This window comes from Oncorhynchus tshawytscha, linkage group LG08 (assembly GCF_018296145.1).
Source record: "Oncorhynchus tshawytscha isolate Ot180627B linkage group LG08, Otsh_v2.0, whole genome shotgun sequence".
Lineage (NCBI taxonomy): Eukaryota > Metazoa > Chordata > Actinopteri > Salmoniformes > Salmonidae > Oncorhynchus > Oncorhynchus tshawytscha.
The window spans coordinates 35,490,264-35,514,282 of NC_056436.1; the positions used below are offsets into that span (position 1 = coordinate 35,490,264).

Below are 24,019 nucleotides of genomic sequence, written 5' to 3' on the forward strand. Positions count from 1 at the left end.
TGATACCAAAACTCTGAGGCATTGCTGACTTCGAAGCTGTGTGCCAATGCGTGTCACAGTATCAGAAGAACGTCATCAATGACGTCAGAAGCTTCGTTTGATCCAACATCGTGGTGTAATGCAATGAACCTGGAACACAGAGTGTATGTGACTGCTCCAGAACAACATTTTGGTGACACGGGTAGAAAACAATTCTGTTGCGTTGGGTTTGTCATATATATACAGTAGTCAATATTTCCTGTGTTGCATCTTCAAGCAGCATGCATACAAAGAGCGTGTCATTTTCAATTCATGTGATTCATGCTACAGCTAAATTCCTATTTAAATATCACTGATATGAGAAAACTCAGGATCACACAATCCCGACTGTTTTATCACCTCAACTACAGATATGAATGATTAAGACAGGAATGTGGTGTGTGTCAACTACATGGCCGCCACCTTGTGGGGAGCTGTGGATAGTACAGTGAAGCTACAACAGTGAGGCAACATTCCACAGGCCACAATCAACTGTATGCCAAGGAGATGTGTCGCGCTGCATGAGGCAAATGGTGATCACACCAGATACTGACTGTTTAAAAAAAAATATGTATGTATCTGTGACCAACATAAGCATATGTGTGTTCCCAGTCATGTGAAATCCATAGATTAGGGCCTAATTAATTTATATCAATCGACTGATTTCCTTATATAAACTGTAACTTAGTAAGATCTTTGAAATTGTTGCGTTTATGTTTTTGTTTAGTGGATCTCCACCCTATGAGGTTAGAATAACATTTACATTTGGGTCATATTTAGCAGGCACTCTTTTCCAGAACAATTAGGGTTAAGTGCCTTTTTTAAACGCACATCCACAGATTTTTCACCTAGTCGGCTCAGGAATTCAAACCAGCAACATTTTGGTTACTGGCAAAACACTATTAACAGCTTGCTTTCAGTTTTCCTCTTTCCACTCTGACCACTCCGAGACAGTCCTGACAAAGTTCTTGCTTGAGAAATTGCTCTTTGCTCTTTTTGTTTCTTTTTTACCATTTTAATTGAAAACAATCACAATAAGGCACTTAATTGTTACCCAGAAATGATTTGATGATTGAGATTTTAAGAAACGGCTGCATTGGACCTTTAAGTGAATTCCTCCTCTTATGGTAGAACACTAATGATTTATTTGTAATGGGATATTCAGCGGGATAGACAATACAAGTGCTCCCACCTTTGTTCCAATGTTCTGATGAGGTAGTTGAAAGTAGGGATCTTTGACAAAAACAATTAAAGGGTTGCTGGTTCAAGTCCCCCTCAGATTGTCCCTCCTCAATCACTGCTCTAACAGACTGCTGAAATCATATGTTGAATTAGTTGTTGACATTGCAATGAGTTGATATGCGAACTTTTATTTTGAACGTTTCCTCATTACCATTCCAAAGCGACGTTATCGTTTGTTTTTATCACGTGCATGTTCTTACTTAGCTATCTACACATTTCTCTTTAGGGATGAGGTGGGATCTATTAGAAGCTAGTAGGGGTATTTATTTATATTTTCTCAGAAGTACTGAGTTAGGTAGCAGGATTTAGAAATGTGGAGCTAATGTTGTAAACCGTCATTGACCACACACTCCAGCACAGTAGGTGGCAGAATGCAACTTTAACGTTTGCGGACCGCCATTACATCATAGAAGAACAAGAATAATAAGAAGATTTATCTTTGTTTTAACATTTATTCAGTGCCATACCATGGCGTCGATTGAGGCTTGGTTTATGGATGATTCTGACGAAGATCATAGGATGCCACATAAACTAAACCCAAACGAACCCGTGTCTTTGAAGGAGTTAGAAAATATTGGGGTTTTCTACTGGAAGGTAGTTAGCTAACTAGCGAGCAAGGCGGGATAACAACTTGGTAACTTCAGCTATCAAGAAAAAGTTGTCAACGTTTAGCTGGTTACGTTATCTACTTCGTTATTTACTGTCATACACTTCTGTGAATGCAATTGTACACAAATAAATGTGACTGGCTAAATTGGATTGCATAACAGTAGCGTCTGAGTCGCCAGCCTTGTCTCATAGACTAGACGTAACATAGTAAACGTTATTCCCGGGACGTCAAATTAGTATATTTTACGTTTGGTATAGTTACATAAAACGGGTTACTTAGGCCAAAATGAAAATAAGGTGTATGGGTATTCTTATAACGCGAACATCTAGCAATCCAAAGGTTGCGTGTTCGAATCTCATCACCGGCAGCTTTAGCATTTTAGCTAATTTGCAACTACTTAGCATGTAAGCTAACTTTAACCATTTAACCTAACTCGTAAACCTAGCTAATGTTAGCCACAAAAAATTTGCATTTTTTTATGAGACTAGAGACAGACTGGTTGATTCTGTACTGTCCATGTCTTCCAGTTAGATGCTGATATTTATGAAACAGACCCTGTGCTGGAAAAGATCCGTAAAGACAGAGGCTACTCCTACTCCGACATCATCACTATCGACAAGGACAAACTACCTAACTACGAGGACAAGGTAATGCCTGCGTACAGTGACAAGAACACATTTGAGGGTGCTCGGAGTCAAATTCCAATTGTTTCACTTGTTATTTTGTATGCCAATATTAGACTTGTTATAATGATACTTTATAAAAGCACATTAATTAAAAGTGTCCTGCCATTTGTGCACTCTTGTCCCAAGCTGAAGATGTTTTTTGAGGAGCACCTTCACCTGGATGATGAGATCCGCTACATCCTGGATGGCAGGGCCTACTTTGATGTGAGGGACAGAGAGGACCGCTGGATCCGCATCGCCATGACCAAGGGAGACCTGATCACTCTGCCTGCAGGCATCTACCACAGATTCACTCTGACTGAGACCGTATGGCTCCATTTGTCATTTGGCTGTTTACAACACCTACAGTAAAACTGTCCAACATGGAGGGCATTCGATTATCTGGCCCGGGTTGCCCTGGTAGAAGGCGAAAAGCAATTGCATTAGTTTTGGAACCAGGCTACCTCCCAGGCGTGAGCCAGGTGCCCCGCTCGTGGCCGATGGTTAAGTGACGTAGGTTAAGTACGTGGAGTAATGAGTAGGTATGTGTTTTCACATGCAGAAGTGATTACTTTTGATAAAAATGCTATATCTACCTTCCTAATGAAAACTTGAACCTATATTTCATCGGAAAAAAATATGTATGTTTCTGAATGAAGCACCATGCTGCCTTGTTGACAAGACTAAGCGGTGCAGATTACTGTTCCAATTGAGAAGGGCCCTGATCCCTCATCACTTATGCTTTTTCACGTCACGGGCCACAGACCGGTACTCAGCATAATCGAATCCACCCAGTGTTCCAAACAGGACATTATTTGTCTTTTTACCTAAACATGTAAACACTATCTGATTAGAATTTATAGCGTGCAGTGCACTGGAATGACATTCACTCTCATGGGATGGGTGGCTCCCTCACTGCTTTTTCCTGTTGATATCACTGGCCACAGTGCCTTCTGAAAGCATTCATACCCCTTTGACTGACTTATGTTTTTATTACTGCTTGAATTCCAAATTGATTAAATCTTTTTCCTCACCCATCTACACATAATACCCCATAATGACAAATTGAAAACATGTTTTAAGAAATATTTGCACATTTCTTAAATAAAGTACAAAAATATCTTATTTACATAAGTATTCAATAAATGTTAGAATCACCTTTGGCAACAATTACAGCTGTGAGTCTTTCTGGGTAAGTCTAAGAGCTTTACACACCTGGATTGGACAATATTTGTACATTATTCTTAAAAAATGATTCAAGCTCTGCCAAGTTAGCAGGAACATTCAATGTCGTCTTGGTAAGCAACTCCAGTGTTGATTTGGCCTTAGGTTATTGTCCTGCTGAAAGGTGAGTTTTGTCTCCCAGTGTCTTTTGGAAAGCAGACTCAACCAGGTTTGCCACTAGGATTTTGCCTGTACTTAGCTCTATTCCATTTCTTTGTATCCTAAAAAACTCCCTAGTCCTTGTCCATGACAAGCATACCCATAACATGATTGAAAATATGAAGTGGTACTTAGTAATGTTGGATTTGCCCTAAACATAACTTTGTCCTGAATACAAAGCATTCATTTCTTTGCCACATTTTTAGCTGTTTTTCTTTAGTGCCTTATTGCAAACAAATATTTTTATTCCTTACAGGCTTCCTTCCTCCTTTTCACTCTGTCATTTAGGTTAGTATTGTGGAGTAACTACAATGTTGTTGATACATCCTCAGTTCTCTTACCACAGCCATTAAGCTCTGTAACTGTTTAAGTCACCATTGGCTTTAAGTCATGATGAAATCATTGAGCGGTTTCCTTCCTCTCCGGCAACTGAGTTAGGAACAACGCCTGTATCTTTGTGGTGACTTGGTGTATTGATACACCATCCAAAGTATAATAACTTCACCATGCTCAAAGGGATATTTAATGTCTGCTTTTTTTACATGTATTTTTTTACCTATCTACCAACAGGTGCCCTTTGCGAGGCATTGGAACACCTCCCTGGTCTTGTGGTTGAATCTGTTTGAAATTCCCTGCTTGACTGAGGGACCTTACAATTATCTGTATGTGTGGGGTACAGAGATGAGGTAGTCATTGGAAAATCATGTAAAACACTATTGCACATTGAGTCCATGCAACTTCTGACTTATGCACATTTTTACTGCTGAACTTTATTTAGGCTTGCCATAAAAGGGGTTGAATACTTAGACTCAAGCTTTTTGTTTAATTAATTTGTAAATTATAGAAACAATGGAATTTACATTATGGGGTATTGTGTGTAGGCCTGTGACAATCTCTGTGGAAAAAGTTGAGGTGTGTATAATTTCTGAAGGCATTGTAGACCGGTGCACCGCGGCTCAGCTTAATCGAACTCCCTCAATGTTTTCAGTGTGGTTAGGATAGGATATGCACACACTGCCAGCAGTTGACCTATATGAATATGAGAATGTCTAGGTCTAGAGCCATACTGCATGTCCAAGTCAAAAGTAAAATGTTGATTGTTTTTCCTCATGCATTTGACAGAACTACACTCAAGCCATGAGACTGTTCGTGGGGGAGCCTGTATGGAAGGCCTACAATCGTCCAGCAGATGAGTTTGATATTCGCCAGAAGTATGTGAGCGCTCTCCAATGTGCTTAAGACGAGCAACAGGTGGTACTGAATGGATGCAGTGTCCATAGAATTACACGATTTCTATGACCAACCAATCTTCTAGGAACCAATTTAGTGGAGTTGGATAATCAAAGACTCATCTCATGACAAAGGCTTTTGTATTATCAGGTATTTCAAATCGTGCAGTGCCTACATTGTAAGCAATTATACTAATTAAAACACCACTTTCTATGATTTTGTCTGTTGTATTGCACCACTCAAGGTCACATTCTATTTTTGTAACACTAAGTCTGTGAGAATTAAGTCTAGTAAGCTGTTTGTTACCTACGGTGAGCTAAAATGCCAGTAAGCTATCACATTAAAAAAAAATCACTCTTCAATCATTTAGTTGTCTTAACTTTTCATTCTTCTAAAGTAATTGATTGTCACAAGTCTGGTCTCAATCAATAACCATTGTAAAAGGTCTACACCATGTTCAGTTTATTTGGATAAACAAGTTTCCTTTTCTCACATCCAGAGCAATACAGTACACTTCAACAAAATCAGGTAAACAAACAGTTATACTTAAAAGATCATTAGGATAATTCAATAAGTGTTAAGTAATTTAACACTTTCCATTAATATATTTTCCCTACGAATAATATGTACAGTTGAATTATTCCATATCTATTTTACATTCCTTTTGTGGAGAGGGGTGGATCCTGAGCCAAGTCAATCATTGACCCTCAAATTCAAAAAGTTACAGAAGACCCTTTAAGTGTGGTTGATTTTACAGGACAAAATAACATGATTTACTCAGGTCTTAATCACACAGGAATACAATTGTCTGCCTTGTCTAAAAACATTACTGTATGTATTCACATAGATATCCTATCAGCATTCACTTGTGAGTTCCACAATCATCATCATTTCCATCACTACTAGTATAATATGGGGAGTGGATTTGCCTGTGCTGTGAGGACAGTTGTGTGTGCCTGCTCTGGAGTTCAGGCAGGGTAATGCCCATGTTGTTTAGTGGAGTGTAATGACACTCAAGCCTAGGTCACACTCCTGATGGCCCCCTGTTCTTGCAAATGTTTTGCTCTAATCTTGTGACCTACAAGGGTCCCATACCTCCCTGGTTCCCTCTACACCAGTTTGAGGCACTGTGTGTTGAAGCTGTCTCCCTCTCGGCAGGCCACTGACTCCAGCAGGGCCTGTTTCTTCTGGGTGGAGCGGGACGACTCCAGCTCGTACATGGTGGTCAGGTTGAAAAGGACGCTCTCATGGAGGTACAGGGCCGGGTCCTGTTGCACCAGGCCCTCCAGCTGTCTCAGCGACTCCTTCAGACGGCCCAGGTACAACAGGCACACTGCTGCATTGTTATTCGCCTGTAGGGGAGAGGAGAGAGGTTATTGGCCCGCAGGAAGAAGAGAGGTCAGAAAGGTCTCAGAAGTGAAGGGAAAGCAGTGGTATTACTCTACTACTGTAGTATCCCTTGATCATGTGTAATATTGTAGAATACAGTATACTGCATACTGTAGTATCCCTCGATCATGTGTAGTACTTACTATATAATTTTGTAGAATACTATACACGGTGGTAACCCTCGACCGTGAAGTGCTTACTGTAGAATACTATACTTCACACTAGTATAGTTTGATAATGTAGTGCTTACTTTAGAATGTTGTAGTATACTGGATAATACTATGTAATACTACAGTATTATCTGCAAAAAAAACTGTAGTAAATAGATGGGTTAGTTGACGTTATGTTACCGATGCACACTCTTCAAATGGATCAGAAGTCCGTGAGTAGTTGTGATTCTGGATTGCCAGACAGCTACCAACAATGACAAGAAACTGCCATGTAGGGAGTCTTAAGTGACTCGTTTCATCTTGTTCTTGATACCATGTCTTGTTTTGACTGATTTCCAGTCAATGCTAATATGGAAAATTCGCTAGCCAACCAACAACTGTAACAATGTATTTGAGAGACAAGTGCTCATTGTGCAAATGTATTTGTTTTCAATAAACATTGGAGATGAAATATAGTTTCCATGTTGTCAACAATCTAAGCCAACCCCGTCTTTTTTGGCCCATAGTTGCACACGCATAATTTTTGTTGCTAAACAACCAACCCGTCTATACTACATTAATGTCTGCAAAAAAAACGTAACTATAGTAATACTACATAAAATAAAATAAAATGTTTTAGCGTATGCTTCACCCATTCCCCATATCCCAATTTGTGCCACCCATGAGTGAGAATCCTAATCCAAGTATAGATCGTATATTGTGTTCGCTACAGGTTTTTAGAAAAGAGCAGAAGCTCTGAACTATCAGTTCAGACTCGAGTCCTACCTACATTACCAGTCAAAAGTCGAGTCCTACCTACAGTACCATCTCAACAATCAACTGTTCAGAGGAGACTGCGTGAATCAGGCCTTTATGGTCGAATTGCTGCAAAGAAACCACTACTAAAAGGACACCAATAAGAAGAGACTTGCTTGGGCCAAGAAACACAAGCAATGGACATTAGACCGGTGGAAATCTGTCCTTTGGTCTGAGTCCAAATTTGAGATTTTTGACTGCCGTGTCTGCGAGACGTAGAGTAGGTGGACGGATGATCTCCGCATGTGGTTCCCACCGTGAAGCATGGAGGAGGTGGTGTGATGGTGCTTTGCTGGTGACACTGTCAGTGATTTATTTAGAATTCAAGGCACACTTAACCAGCGTGGCTACCACAGCATTCTGCAGCGATACACCATCCCATCACGTTTTTGGTTACAACATGATTCCATATGTGTTATTTCATAATTTTGTCTTCACTATTCTACAATGTAGAAAATAAAGAAAAACCCTTGCATGAGTTGTCCAAACTTTTGATCGGTACTATACATGTTATGCAACATTTGCTCTTAGTATTTGCCCAGTAGGTTTCCTCAAGGAGAAAGCCCCCACTTTTATGACAAAGATAAAACAAATAGTAAATACAGTATATGCTATATATTTTACTACAGTAAACTTTACTACAGACATGTACATAAACACTGCAATGAATACTAGCGTACTTCCGCAAAAACACTACAGTTAATAAATATAGTAATACTACAGTATATTTTCATATGGGTATGTCGACAGGGGAGAGAACGCAGAAAGGAGTTTTTTGCCTGCAGGGAGAGGAAAGAGGGCAATCTACGACAACTATACGTGATTAAGACAACACATTTTATAAGATACAGCGGAAGTTTTACTTTCCTAGAAGACTGTAAATAAATAAACGTGCACGTGTGTAAAGAGAGGAGAGGGGACAAAGGCTTGAGGAGAGTAGGAAAATAATAATTATTCATCTACAGAGAAGGAGAGGAGAAAGTCATTTGCCTGAGGAAGAAAGGAGAAGAGCTCTGCACAGAGGAGAGGGAAGAAAGGCGTTATTTGTCTAGGGAGAAGATAATGTTGCCTTAGGGGGAGAGAGGGAGGCTGTTTTCTTGCTTGAGGGGAAATATCATGAAGTCGAGGGGTGAGATCTGCCTCAAATTACAGTGCACTCATTTATTTACAGTCTTCTAGGAAAGTAAAACTTCCGATTGTATCCTATAAAATGTGTTAGGTCTTAATCACGTATAGTTGTCGTAGATTGCGTGATCACCTACCACAGGGTTTTTGGGGTCGATCTTTAGGACCTCTGCGAACGAGGAGTGTGCCTCTGAGTAGTTGTTCTGACTGAGGTAGATGAAGGCCCTGAACCACACAACACACATAGGTCAGCTGGGTTACTACAGAGACCTATCACATGACAATGTCACTTCAGTGATTCTGTGTGAAGATGTGTCAGTCGGCCAACTGACAGGAATTAACAGCTAATGTGAATCAACACAGTGTGAATGGCACCATTTTGTCTCCTAGCAAAGCATCACAAAGTGACCCCTGTGCCTGCTCACACCCTACAACTGTAAGGGAAGTCTGACAGAAGTACAGATAAATGAATCAGGAAATAGTTTCATTTATGACACACACCGATTCGTACCTGTTCATCAAAACGCATGTGTCTATAGTTCCACTTCCCTTCTCCAGAGAGGCTTTCTCCACATCTAGGAAATACTTCTCGGCTGTTTTAATGTCTCCAATCTGGTCAAAAATAACAATTCAAACCAAAACGCATTATGTTGTGGAAAAAGTAGTTGAAATTGAAAGAGAAAAAGGTGTGTGTGTTCACCTGCAGGAATATGCGTCCTATCCCACTCAGCAGCTGTACTTTCTGCTGAGGCTCATACTGGACGATGGAGTGATATGTCTCTACAGCCAGAACATAGTCCTAGATAAAGAGAGAGGGAGACAGACAGAGTGAGAATTAATCAAGTGTATTGACCATTAGTAGGGCGAGGTATCCCTGGTCACACCTTGCCCCAGCCATGGCTGTTCTCTACCTCACATCACATCGCTCACATGCTGACTGAACTGCTGAGCATGGCTGCTATGTATCTGGGGATGGGAGAGAGGTCAATGAGTTGGTGCAGTGTGTGTGTGTGTTTACATTCATGCTACCACCAGCAGATGGCGCTGTGTCTCTTTCTATGGTCCTATGTACAGAACGACTCCCCACTTTCTCTCTGTCCCTCTTTCTCCATCTCCCACTAACAAAGAATCCAATCGGGGTGATCCTATGGGATATTACTGGGAAGCCTGTGGTCTGCCATCATACATCTACAGACCAACACAAACAACATTTTACACACCACTGTCACTAGGAAAGAACAAGCAACATTGTTAGAAAGCATTCTCTAGTAAAGTATAGAGCCCTCAAACTCAACTTTGAACCTCAACGCCAGTTCTACTGCATTTTTTCATTGTTCCCCTCTAATCAGGGACTGATTTAGACCTGGGACACCAGGTGGGTGCAGTTAATTATCAGGTAGAACAGACAAACAGGAGGCTCCGGACCTCGTAGAGTAAGATTTGAATAACCCTGGTATAGAGGGCCATTAAACATAATGAATGCCGTCTTCATCGAAGGAACTTGTCAAATGTATTGTGGGTGTCAGGTGAACACTGTTACTCTGCATCTGCCAATTACATTACGACTCCAAGCCATGATAGTCAGATCATCCAGAATGGTGGTTCTGTTACATGATAGCTTTGTGTTTCACTGTTCCCTCATTTGGTCTAGACTCTGGGTGATGATATTGAAGTAGATGTTTTGAACGGGCAGGACAGACAGTGTCTTGGTGCAGGATATGCTCAGGCTAGCGTCCGCCTAGCTGTTCTACTGTCAGCATGGGTCTCTAGACAGAGTTCTGGACTGAGGGGAAGACAGAATGAAGAGGAACGAACCAGACAAACGGCATCTCTCCTTATATAATGAAACACACACACCCGACAAGACCTCTAACACGTTTATTCACTATGCACCAAAACAATGCTGTTAAACCCAATAAGCCTTTATTAGCCATTGTGTGTGTGTGTGTGTGTGTGTGTGTGTGTGTGTGTGCGTGGCTTGCTAGTTGTTTTCCATTCCACCGCTAGCTTCCTGACAGCCATGGACGGACATGTGTGTGAATATGTGACTGGGCAAGTACGTCAATGAATGTGTGTGTTACAGTTGGTGTGTGTGTGTGCGCATACACCCACAGGGGACTCTGGTAGCTCGGTGCTGCCGTTATAGTCCCTCCCCCACCCACACACGGAACACATACCTTCATCATGAGCAGACAGTTCGCCATGGCGTACATGACCCGACTCAGACGAGACTTCCACAGCTGAAGAGATGCTGCAACAAAGGAGGACACGTTGGTTTAATTTCAGACCTGTTGATTTATTTACCTGGACAATTTTAGCATTGTGGGACCAATTGAATCGACATTTCACTGTACAAAAACAGAGTTGAATATAACACACAACAGGAGCACGAGAGAGCAAATTCAGCACCTCCTTCCCTTTCTCTCCCATCTCTATCCAACTACCCCCTCCCCTCATCACACTAGTATTCCCATCACCATCATCGTTTGTCTGAGAAGGGAGGGAAGACGCTGCAACTCCCTCTCCCACACACTAACTCTTTCTATCCTCAGGCTGATTGTATAGGCTGTCAGTGGGCTTGTTTGCGCTCAGCTGCAGCAAGATGTGTTCTCATATGCGTGAATGTGTATGGACTGGATTGTGTGTACAGTCATATTGTGTGTGTGTAGTGAACCTGTGTGTGTGTTCTGCTGACTGAGGCCATCACTCAGTGGGGGTCTATTGAGATGTGCTAGTCTTTGTTATTGAGTGCGTAGGAAGAGAAGCAGAGAGAGAGACTGACAAAGGAGTGAGGTGCAACTACGAGATCCCTCTGCATCTGAACAGTACAATGAACCAATTATTGAAAAATTGGCCATGTCTTATGTATTGATTGCTTTCTCACGACTCAAAACCAACTGTCTCAATGGTCTATGCCCATTTAATAAGTTCCTTTAATATAAGACAAACAGCAAAATAGTGGCTTCACTGGGAAGAGGATGGCGGAGGTTGAATAACACCGGGTATAGAGTGTGGGGTTTACGCCACTCTCTCAGATAGTGTGGGACAGGTGGGGACAAGACACTGTTCTGTACCGCACCTTGTCTGTTCTCCTGGGTGAGGTTGATCATGCTGCCGTCCTCAGCCAAGCCCTGCTCAAGGTTATCCAGGATCTATCAGGAGAGACAGCGTTTCATAAAAGGGGACACGTTGTAAACAAGGTAGTCATTATTTTTCAACCCATTACTGACTTTATTGGAAGAAAACAAAAGCGAGGGAGGACACGAGAGAAAGTTGGTGTGTGAACTCACGGTCTGACAGACGGTCCTCATGCTGTGTAGTCTGTCCAGAGACTCCTGTGGTTTCCCCAGGTACTGAGGCAGCTCTGCATGCAGCACCCGCATCGAGAACGGAACCATGGAGCCTGAAAGAACGAGAGAGAGAATCTTCACACATATGTCATTCACAAACTCCCACAGACGAAACGTACAGATGGCGTTGAGAAACGTGTGTTGCAAAGCAGGAAGCCTCCTCTCTCTCTTTATCCAACACTCTCTTCCTCCAGCTCTCTTCCTCTCACCCCTCTCTCCTGAGGAACGAAGGCCCTACCTAGAGGTGAGCAGTGAGTCATGTGCCTGAGCTTTGAGCCTTTGATCTCTGGCTCTTTGATAGCTACAGAGGAAGCACCGTCTCGGTCTGTCTGTCGCTGTCTGTGTAGAGATTCTCTGGTAATCAGCAGCACCCATGAAAACACCCACGACTCCTATCTACAGCTTTACAGTGACGTCACAGAGAGAACAGCCATGTTCTGGAGTACTAAGGGTCAGAGGTTAAACTCGTTTCACCCTGTTGACCTAAAGAAACATCGGACTTGTCGGCTTCGTGTAGAAAGCGTGAACTAAATGAAAGTACATCCCATCATTTAGTGAAACTATGACTTGTTGATGCAGATAGAAAATAAAACTATTCAAGTTTCCTTTAAAAAAACAAACTTTTCCCTCTCACTTTGTAAACAAATGAATAACCGATTCTGTTTTTTTAAACAGTATATCCTGCTGGTTGTTTGAGAGGATATGCTTGGCGCTCGCTAATGTTCCTTCTAAGAGTTAGATCATGGATAATAGATATTGGATGGGGGCAGCAGACCTTCAGATGTCAATCTTTGATGCCAGGCAGGAAACTGTTGCCAGTATCTGTAGCCACCTAGGGCAGCACAAAGCATTTAATATTGAGGAATGGAAATTCAATCTGCTCTCCCCTTGGACTGCTGTGTGGTGTCGCTTCAAGCGTTCACCTCGGTTCTCTCGCTGTCTGTGTGTCCGCGGCCATGACTCTACTATAGTAAACCCTAGGGCTGTAAAGACTAAAGCAATGGCACTACATCAGAGAGCTGCTCATGCAGAGTTAAAAGGGAAAAACAACAGTGGCTGTGAAATAAAGTGTTGTCTTTGGTTGTTAGCAGGGCTGGGGATTTCTATGGTTTGATCAGGGGGGGGGGGGTGTCAGAGCGTTTGGTTAGTATTTTAAGTATAGATGGTGTGTACCTCTCCTCCCAGGGTATACGGTAGGATAGTATTCATAGTAGAGGTCAGGTTGGTCCAGGTTTCCAAACGGCTCCAGTTCCATCTCAGCGTTCTGGAACAGGCTCAGCTTGGTGAGCAGGGCCAGGCGAACAAACCACAGCTGCAACAACACACACTCCTGTCATCCTAGCCTGTCCCCACCCCCACCCACCCACTCTGTGGGTGTGTGTGTCAGCCCACTCTTGTCATCCTGAGTCTAATTCATGCAGGCAGCTCCTGGTTTTCACCCCCATCCTCTCCTCTACCACACACACACACACACACGTTAGTCTTACCTCTATTCCCCAGACACACTGTACCGACCCTTACCTACATACGTGATCAGATACGTGACTTACACACATAAACCACTCACACATACAGGCATGTGCACCAGTATTGCCAAAGACAAATAACATTTACAGACAGACACACAGGTACCTGTAGTGAGTCAGTGTTGTGGCTGGAAGGCTGGCCAGCCTTACCGTAGCCCTGACCATGAGCTGTCAGCAGTCTGCCTGTCAGGTCCACCGCAGCACGCCAGTTCTTCGTGCTCTACAGGGACAGAAGAGCCGTTACAACAAAACCAACAGACAAGGTGAGAGGATAGGGCACACACACACACACACACACACACACACACACACACACACACACACACACACACACACACAGGACACGGTGACCGCTAAATTGAACCAACCAGAGATGCCAACCATAGCATTGTCAAGTGAGTTTATGACTGGTGGTATTAGTGGTAAGGAGCCAGGGCAGCCAAAGACAGGGGACAGAGGGGCATAAGAGGGTGTGTGGAGTCGAGCCTCCCAATCAGTAAGGATGACAAGGTCAGCCCAGAGATTGGGTTTTCACTGCATGGCCATTCATCACAGCCAGCCAGCTAATTAGGCAGCAGAGGATTACACATGAAACAGAAGGGGAGGGGGGGTGAAAGGAGAATAGAAGAACAGAGAGGAGAGGAATGCAAGCTAGATCTGTTGAGTGAATAGAGGAGGGACAGCCCAGTCACAACCGACAGCTTTCTTTCTATACTGGAGCACAGGTGGGGTTCCATCATGGGAGATTTCACTGGGTTATCATTAGTTAAACACGAAGTCCTAATTATGACTAAACCCCACCCATTTCTACAACTTCGACTTAAAATTGTATTTTAAACCTAACTGCAGGAACACTGAACCTTATGCCTACATTTTTGTAGCAAATTTGGACTTTTTGGCTGTGTTAATTTGTGATGACAATTTCACTGGGACAATGAAAGACATCCTTTCTCCCCCCTCTCACTCTTCCACACACACACACTCCCTCCCTCTCCCCCATGCCAGTGTCCCTGGTGCCTCTAAATCTTCATTAGGGGGTGAAATGAAGCTGAAAACGAGAGACATGGAGATGGCCAAAAGCAGCTGCAGCCACTGAGACAGAACCCACGGCAGTCCCCGGGGAGTTTGGGGAAAGTTACCTGAGTTTACAACCCTATACTGTACACGCATACACTCGCACGACCCTATACTGTACACACATACACTCACACGACCCTATACTGTACACACATACACTCGCACGACCCTATACTGTACACACATACACTCGCACGACCCTATACTGTACACACATACACTCGCACGACCCTATACTGTACACACATACACATGACCCTATACTGTACACACATACACTCGCACGACCCTATACTGTACACACATACACTCGCACGACCCTATACTGTACACACATACACTCGCACGGCCCTTATGAAATCAACCATATCCCATAATGTAGTGGCACCAAGTCGCAAGTAGGCTTGAAAAAGAGCGCCACCTGTTGGCTCGGTGGGTGGTCTCCAAAAGGGGTGCCGGTTTAGTATAGGCACAACTTTTCCATAGTCCTGGTAAGAGACTGATAACAACCAGCAGAATACAGGGACAGCCTGCAATTCAAACGTTATTTCACACCCAATACAGGCACACACACACAACTTCACAGAGGAGGGAACTGTTTGTGATGCAACTGGAAAGCTCCAGAAGTGCTAACAGAGGAGCCTGTAAACAATGGGGTCCACACCTCTGTTCCCTGCACGTGGGGTAGGCAGAGTTGAGGGCAGGTAGGCTACTTGTTTCCGGAATTAGATGGCTGTGAGTTAGTGTTCAGGAGAGGGACAGTAAGGGTTTTCAACAAGGGGTCGTTCCATCTCAAAAAGCACAAAAAGGAGGATCGACACCCACCATCTAGATTGTTCCTAAATGTATTCTGTTGTTAGAAACAAAAGATTAGCATTCCTACAACTGATACTCGTTGTTGGGGTGGGTTTGGTGTGGGATCTATGGGTGGCTTTTTACAATCTCATTGCTAGAACAAAATGTTAGGTACAAATCATATGTGAGGTACTATATTCATGGGATATTATATGAATCCTATAAATTAAAATGGCTAATTTGGGTGCAATCAATTAGCTTAACTTCTAATGATCAAAATCAAATGATTTCCCAACAAAAATAATGTTGCAGGAATGCTAATCTTCTGTTTCTAACGACAGCAATGATTTCAGAGCCAGAGATGGTGGGTGTCATGGCTTGCTGAAATGCCATGGAATGACCCATCAAGACCGATGTTAGTTAGTGCCATCATGCATACCCAAACACCCAACAGCATCAATAATCCCAGGTGTGAGAAAGGTCTATTAGAAGAGGTGAGAGAAAGAACAGTAGATGAACATGACTAATACACTGAACAAAAAATATAAAAACGCAACACGCAACAATTTCAAAGATTTTTACCAAGTTACAGTTCATATAAGAACATCAGTTCATTGAAATAAATGCATTAGGCTCTAATCTATGGATTTCACATGACTGGGAATGCAGATATGCTCCCTAACAGGGATCTAAACAAGTTTCTTTTGTGCGTATGGAACATTTCTGGGATCTTTTATTTCAGCACATGACACATGGGACCAACACTTTACATTGCTGTGTTAATATATGTTCTCAGTATAAATTTACCTCCGCTCATATTACTCTGCAATAAGAGCCAATCGGATCCTCCTAAATCAAGTGAGGATGCATTAAGACAGAGAAGTTGCTGATTATATTGAGTGATATTTAATGAGGAAATGCGGATGAACGCAGAATGTGTACTGAGCAGGGCCACAGTGCAGGCCTAAATGAAAACTCCTGTCTCTCACACTGGGGAAGGAAGTGGATTAGCCACAGTTTGCATGCATAGTGTTCACGCACAGCCACCGGGGAGGCAGGGGTATGAGCCTCCTTTCAGCTCATCCCTTTTTATTCACCTGATTAAAAAATAATAAAATAAATAAGGTTCAACAGAAGCCCTTGTGAGTACTACAGACGTGTGGCGTGCACTCACGCACGCACACAGCTGGGGGAGAGAGAACCAATAGGATTACAAGCCATCTAGTGTCTGCTTGACTAGCCACAGTTCTGACGGGGCAACAGCGAGAGACTCCAGAGCCAGTAAAACCAATCAGGCCTTGGGCCCCCGCCAGGGAGCTCCATCCCCACCCCATAGGAGAAGAACAGAGAGACTTCACTACAGCCTACTACTTCAATAGAATACCACTGGATTCCCTAATCATACAAAACACACAGAAACAAACACAAGGCTGTGTTTGCAATTAGCAGCGTCACGGGTTTAAAAGGGGCGAGGATTCTTAAATTGTGTTGAAGATCACAAGTTTTAGAGATTTTCCTTTTGTGAAGTAGAAACTCCCTGAAGCGAAGCTCACTGCACACCCACTGCCAGGGTTCTCGTGAGACGCCAGCCTCCAGCCAAACACAGTAGAAAGGCTACTCGCCCTGCTCTGCCTAACAAACTTAAAGCTCCTGTGCCACTTCAATTTAGCCCCAGAATTTTGAATGAATAGAGGGGAGAGACAAAAGAAAGGTGGTATGCAAAACACACTAGCATCTCTAAGGCCTTGCTAGTGGCTAACTTGTCTTGGATGCTTTGGTGAAGGGCTGTAGGCTCTGTATCAGTGGCCCTGAGTGCCAGTCCAGGGCTTTGCCTCCAGGCCAAGAGGATGGACTGACTGGCAGACTGTTCTAAAGACCACCGTTGTTTCTGTTTGAAGGGATCCAGACATCTATAGCCCTGGGACAATGGTATAGATCACATGACTGATATGAAGGCATTTTGAAGTAACTAGTTTAGTAGGGATTGCTATAGAAACTCTGTATGACCCTGTAATGGCTGTCTCTGGGAGAGTTCTGAACAGCTTTCCTTTGGGTGACCGTGTTTGATGACGTTGTCCACAGATGGATTTAAAGGCCTCATTCTCCCTTTACAAAACTCAGTACCTAGCTGTAGCTACATTGCCACGCTCTGTGCTTATGCCCAGGACCAGTGCTGAAGAGCACTGACTGCCATAGCATAGGACAAACAGCTGACACAGCTAGTCCAGATCTCAATGTTGTAATGGGTTGAGGTAATGACAACTCTGCTGCACACCTCCAGGTAGCTACTGTATAATGCAGGTCATTGTGGTTACAGATGGGAGGGAGCGTCAAGGCCAAGGCTGACCCAGCCAAGGTGGGAGGAAGGTGGGGATGATGCTAATCATACCTCCCCTCCCCTTCCTCCACTGGACATATGGCCCCGGCACAGACGGGCCTGGCCCCAGGCCCAGACACCAGCACACTAGGGAGAGAGGGAGGTCATCAGCCCCAGAGGAAGAGAGGGATGGAGAGAAGGAAGGAGAGAGGTGGTTAATCAGAGTGACAGATTAACCAGCCCAGGGCCCTGCTGAGAGAGCGGGGACGCTGACCAGCCACAGGGAGAGCGAGGAGACAGGTCACCGGAGGGAGAGATATGAGAGAAATATAAGCCCTAGGCCAATATGACTATGGGGAGAGGGGGGGGGACAGGTCACCAGAGGGGGGGGAGGGGCCATGGGTAATGCTGAGCAAGAGGAGGCATTGGCCAGCTGACATTGGCCACAAGAGACAAGAGACGGGTCACAACACAAGCCTCAGAGGAAATGAGGAAGGGATGAGAGGGAGGGAAGAGAGAGAGAGAAAAAAATAAAGTCCCTGAGCAGGGCTGAGCAAGAGGGGAAATGCTGACAGGCCGACTCAGGGGAGAGGACAGACGGGTCACTAGCTCTCAAAGGAAGGATAGAGAGAGGGATGGGAGGGAGAGTGAGACATCCTGAGGGATAGAGGACAGTTAACCAAGCAGAGAGAAAGAGGATCTGGCTCTCCCTCTACAACACCAACATTCAACAGGGTTTGGGTCAGTCCTATTTCAAGTCAAAGTGTGGAGCTATGATATTTGGACTCAGTTACTGTATGTTCAGGTGGTGTTAATAATATTATCTGAGCTCGCCTATGAATAATGTTCTCTCAGTGGTGTATATCACCACTGTCTGTCTGTATCAGCGGGGGATGGGGAGAGAGAGAGAGAAAGAGAACGCAGCATCTGTTCTCAAAGCCTCGCTCTTCTCCACAGAGGCCATTTCCTCCTTTTCATCCCTCGCTTCCCCTCCCCGCATCTCTCTTCTTTCCCAGCCTAATAGCTCTCTTCCTCCCTTCCCCTCTCGTCCTTCCTCTCCCTCTCCTCTGTTCTTCCCTTCCATAATCTCTGTGCTCCTCCCTCAATCTGTGATAGCCAGCGTTTGTGTGTTCTCTCAGAGGGAGTGTGGTGGCAGTGGGTGCAGTCATACTCTGGCACTGCAGCATGAGTCACTGCCAGCTCCCAGCAGCCCCCAGAATCAGGAGGGAGTACACACACACACACACACACACACACACACACACAAGCCAGAGGGAAGACTCACACACATCTCTATACAGCCATAGGGCACATCTAATTAGTCACTACAACCCCAAGGTAAACATAGCTCTGTGTGAGCGCACACACACACACCAGGGTTTCTAATAGCCAATAAATAGAATTGGTGCAGGCCAATTGTCTGGGAGAAGAAGAAAAAAAATCCCATTGCAAGATGCTTTTTAGCCTTTTCATTGATGGAAATACCAGTCGAATACCAGTCGACGTAAATACATTTGACCGGTCATGCTTGTCATCTATAGATTCATTTGCATAATTTTGTGGAGTGACATTGGTGAGTGTGTATTTTTGTTTGTTGTTTATGATTCTTATTTATCACACGTTCAGAGCATATAGAGACGGAGTGGGAAATCTGTCAAGACAGCACAAGAGCTGCTGCTGGATTGAACATGTGCTTTAAAGCCAAATCATTGCACAATTCTAAATGCAATTGCATTGCGTGGCCATGATTAAAAAGAGCTGCTATTTTTATTTCTCAACTGGAATTCGAATCTCACTTCCCATTCACCATTCAAGTGCATAGGCAACAGTAGGCAAGCTAGTTATTGCATCTTTAGATCTCCAATTGTTCAACATTTCTAACGGATATTCTCATATCTGTCATTTTCCCGCTTATTGCATTATGGAACGATCAACGAGCTCCGAATGCATGAAAGTGAATATATGAAAATTGGCCCATAACAACATAGCCCTCGGACAATATATATTTGATTAAGCATGGCTCATAGACAAATTCAAGGACTTTTTCAAGCACTTAATTGTTATTTTCAAGAATCTCAATGTTATACAATTGTAAAATGTGTATAATTATACATAGGGCATAATATAGAACCCTTCCCTCCCAAGAAACATGCAAAAGTAGGCCATTAACACTAACACACACCATGCCAACATACACCAAGTGAATGAAGAAACAGACCACCCAACTGTCTCAAATTCGGTGCAATCAATCATAACTATTGATCAGTGTCAGGTTGATAGGCTGGGCCGGCTGGAGCTGTGAGGGCCACAGTGGAGGAGGAAAACCCATTGACGTTTCAACAGACCTGCCTCACTCACAATCTGTGTGTGTATTCCTGGAGGACCGCAGCCCAGTGCCAGGTGGGTGTGTGAGCAGAAGGCTTTGAAATATGCAAACAGCTCCCATGCATTAGACATCAGCACAGCAGGAGAGAGAACTCGAAGCCTGGAGGATATCTATCTCTCTCTCTCTCTCTCTCTCTCTCTCTCTCTCTCTCTCTCTCTCTCTCTCTCTCCCTCTCTCTCTCCCTCTCCCTCTCTCCCCTCCCTCTCTCCCTCTCCCTCTCCCCTCTCCCCTCTCCCTCTCCCTCTCCCTCTCTCCCTCTCTCCTCTCCCTCTCCCCTCTCCCTCTCCCTCCCTCCCTCCCTCCGCTACAGTGCATACGCTTTAAATACCAAGTGCAGGTCAGGGGCATTTCCTAAAACAGGGGAAGGGGAGGAAAGAGGAGAATGAGGTCATGGAGGAGGAGAGGTCACTATGCAGACTAATTGACATGCTTTATGGAGGGATAGGGGAGTCAGGTGAACCAGAGAAATTGTAGGCAATTTTATGGGGCTGTGCTATTAACAACCATTCAATGAGGGAGGTGAGGCATACTCTAGGTAGTCATCATAGAATGTCACAAGCGTATCTGCTACATACAAAGAGCAATTTACGCTGTCTTCACTCACTGAATAAGTAGAAGTGCAAGCGCTTTCTGTGCATCCTAGTTCTTTCAAATGGAGGGGAATGCAAAGGCGAATTATTATATATATTTTTAAGTATGGGCAAACCAAGATGCCATGAAAGTCGTTTCCAACAAGGCTGTTACATATAGATGTATAAAATACCTGTTCACACAAACACATTAACATGCACACACAGTGACTCACAATGAGTTGTTTGAGGCCCAGGAAGGACTGTTCTACAGAGTTCGCTGTAAGGACCTGTCTCTTCATAGCCGCCTGCTCCCCCATTAAACGCACCATCAGATCCTTCACAGCATCACCCTGAAACGCACACACAGAACTGGTCAGTGGTCACAATCAGTTAGGGCCAGGAGAAAATGACTAGATCTCAACATGTATGGAACCCCAGCTCTATGGGCAAATGGCAAGCTAACCCACCTGCAGGTTGTCAAACTTGAGTCCGGGCATGGCCAGTCTCTCCCTCTCCACAAACACCTGGCTGTAGTGCTGCGTTGCCATGGAGATCAGCACCTTCCTGGTCTCCTCAGAAGGCAGCCAGGCATCGTACCTCTTATCAGCCTCACTCATGTTCAGTGCCGTGGCAAACGGGTCATCTCCCCCCGAGAACACAGCCTGCAGCTGCGTGAATGGCTGAGGAGGGGCTGTGGCCGGGGCTGGCTCTACTGGAGCCTGTTGAAGAGGCCTGGGGGTGGCTTCAGTCTGGGTAGGCCCAATGAAGGAGCTAGGGGTGAGGATGCCGGACTCCGTAAGCCCAGAGGTGGACAGAGAGGACCCAGAGGAAGCAGAGAGCTGGCGTTCGGGTGGGGCGGCTGACTTTGGGGACTCTGCGTTGGGGTTGCTGATAGAGATGAAGGAGGAAGTAGTGAAGGAGTCAAAGAAGTCAGTAGCCGGGTTGACATGGCCACTGTCAGAGAAAAACTTGCTGAGGCTGGGGCTGGGCTGGCAGACCAGGGGAGCCAGTTGACTGGGGGTAATCTCTGTGCTCCCCCCGGTGCTACTACTGAAGCTGGGAGATTTAATGAGGGTAGGCTGGAAGCCATCCGGCACCAGGGCCTGGGCTTTTGGCTGGCTGCCCTGGCTGAATATGGTGCACACAGGGATGGATTCATCCTTGGATGTGGTCTCTTTGCTGCTGGCTTCCAGGGCTGCTGCCTCAGGCTTGGGGCTGCCTGAGCTGGGGGTGCTGTCCTCTGGGGTTACAGCAGAGACAGAGACAGTGATAACGTCCTGGTCATCAGTGGTTAGCTTCTGTTTCACATTCTCTGGTTCCTCAGGACTAGAGGCTACTGGACTTGTCTGCATCATCGCTGCCTCTATCTTGATCTCAGTAGTGTCTTGTCCAATCAGATCATCCATTTTCTCCTCCACCTCCTCCTCTTCCTCCACTAAGGTTTCTTTAAACACTGCTGCTGCTGGCTCCTCCTCCCTCTCCTCAAACTGCTCCAGCAGGTTGTCCATGGGAACCACATCATCCTCCTCACTGTTGTTGGGGGAGTCAGAGATCATGACACTCTCCATCATCTGGTCATTGAGCTTGTCCATCAGGCTCTCTGAGGGCGTGCTGTGGCTGTCCTCCTCGGGAGTGATGAAAGACTCGCCCCCCAGGTCGATGCTCTCCTCCTGGAAATGGACATCAGAGGAGGGAAGGAGGGATGGCAGAGGGGAGATAGGGGCTTCACTCAGGCTTGGTTTAACCTCCACTGCCCCTGTGATGTCAAGAGTGACTGGCCTCTGGGCAGGAGTCTCATTGTTGTCCATGATTCTTTGCCCTGAGGAATAGCATAGCACGGGGAAATAAAGTAGATCCACATAAAAAAAATGACATGGATTTGTAAGTATGTGCGTTAAAGTATAGGTAATGCATTTGGTATTTCTTAAACTGGGCTATAGTAGAATATTGTTGTGGTTGTTGCGTGATGACGATAGGCTAGCTAGCCAGCTATTTAAATAGCTTGTTAAGCTAAGTTAACAGTGCTTCAAATGGCGAAACGGGACATTAGCTAGTTTCATAACAGTATTAATACCAAACACTTGTTTACAGAAATCACATGTAGCGATGCATCAGAATCTCCTGTCAAGCTGTAAACGAAGACATGTTAACAAAAAAGGGAGCTTTACGTTACCTTTGCTTAGGAACGATGACAGTTACGGCAATAGTGCGCCTGCGTTAGTTTTCCAGGAAGGGAAATGTACGGTGTCCTAGAGGGTTGAAATTTCATACGCAACTGTCAAATGGGTATTCTTGAAGATTTTACGCATTTTAAACATAAATATCAGCTTTTTCCAAACATATTTACGGGCATTTACTATACGGTACGTAAGTATTCATTTTTACGTTTGCGGAACTATAATAACGTCCAGTGAGGTGATGGATAACCAGTACAAGCAGCTTATTTGTGAAACCTCAAATTAAACGTTACGCTTTCTATCAATAATTATAAGCTTGCATCAGACGTGGGAAATGGAGGACGATGCACCTGTCATATACGGCCTCGAATTTCAGGTACAGTCAGTTCCATGCATTTGCTTGATAACGTTAATGCTATGTCAGACAACCCCCTAGCTAAGAATTTAACCTCAGTGACAGCTGAGCTGTATTCAATGTATGTCAACATTGTTGCTTTGCAATTATATCATTCATTTTTACAATGTGTCAATTGTATCTATCTTGTTGTTTTGCTTCTCCAGGCTCGTGCACTTACTTCCCAGACAGCGGAATCAGATGCCATTCGATTCCTTGTGGGCACCCAGTCCCTCAAATTTGACAATCAGGTGGGTCAACTTACTACACAGCTGTATATGGGCAATTCCATGGTAATGTTTTTTCACCTTAAAATGTTTGCCAAACAAAAAACAAAGTTCAGCAAACCATACAACTCCATGCACCAGGACTACCTGTAAGAATGTATACAGAAAATTTTACAAAAACACATTTCCTGGAAGATCTGTGCAAACGCAAAATTTGGTCATGGATTTTCGGTCAAATTTACCTCCGATTGTTGTGACCAGTTTTTCCAAAAACTGTTAAACATCTGCTCCGAATTTATTAAGTTTCAAATATGTCTGCCGAAAAGAATTGGGTGTCAACTATGACATAACACCTTGAGTTTGAAATAATAGATTTTAGTTATTGAACTACAGAAAGTGACGTGTATTCACATCCGGTAACAGAACTGTGTACTACACAGAAATGCATAATTGTGGATATGAATGTCATTCTCTTCATGGTGATTTATCCTAAATAGGTACACAAAGGCTTAAATATGCAATATCCTCCTTTGCATATTTGGGTATTAATCTACACACTGGCAAACAAGAC

The 24,019-nt window shown here is 44.1% G+C and overlaps 3 protein-coding genes across 4 annotated transcripts in view; 2 read left to right on the forward strand and 1 right to left on the reverse strand.

The window, feature by feature from the left end:
• The first annotated feature begins 1,601 nt into the window (after positions 1-1,601).
• adi1 (acireductone dioxygenase 1) lies at positions 1,602-5,513 on the forward strand. The gene is made up of 4 exons (XM_024429875.2): positions 1,602-1,854; positions 2,398-2,517; positions 2,683-2,862; positions 5,041-5,513. Exons 1-4 carry the CDS (start codon positions 1,729-1,731, stop codon positions 5,155-5,157), a joined length of 543 nt encoding a protein of 180 aa, XP_024285643.1. The 5' UTR covers positions 1,602-1,728; the 3' UTR covers positions 5,158-5,513.
• Positions 5,514-5,588: 75 nt separating this feature from the next.
• On the reverse strand, positions 5,589-23,497 carry trappc12 (trafficking protein particle complex subunit 12). Its single transcript, XM_042325469.1, has 13 exons — positions 23,403-23,497; positions 22,824-22,899; positions 21,118-22,469; positions 20,884-21,000; positions 13,610-13,723; positions 13,151-13,289; positions 11,918-12,030; positions 11,707-11,779; positions 10,805-10,878; positions 9,328-9,426; positions 9,139-9,239; positions 8,765-8,852; positions 5,589-6,500 (listed from the first exon to the last, which is right to left on the reverse strand). The coding sequence occupies exons 3-13, from the start codon at positions 22,456-22,458 to the stop codon at positions 6,258-6,260; spliced, it is 2,502 nt and encodes an 833-aa protein (XP_042181403.1). The 5' UTR covers positions 22,459-22,469; positions 22,824-22,899; positions 23,403-23,497; the 3' UTR covers positions 5,589-6,257.
• eipr1 (EARP complex and GARP complex interacting protein 1) overlaps positions 22,895-24,019 on the forward strand; it is an 81,324-nt gene continuing 80,199 nt past the window's right edge. The window contains exons 1-3 of one of the 2 annotated variants that reach the window (XM_024429874.2): positions 22,895-23,013; positions 23,143-23,203; positions 23,389-23,472. In XM_024429874.2, coding sequence (XP_024285642.2) covers positions 23,162-23,203; positions 23,389-23,472 — 126 coding nt within the window. In that variant the 5' untranslated portion in view covers positions 22,895-23,013; positions 23,143-23,161. The other variant, XM_042325470.1, reaches the window with a different exon arrangement.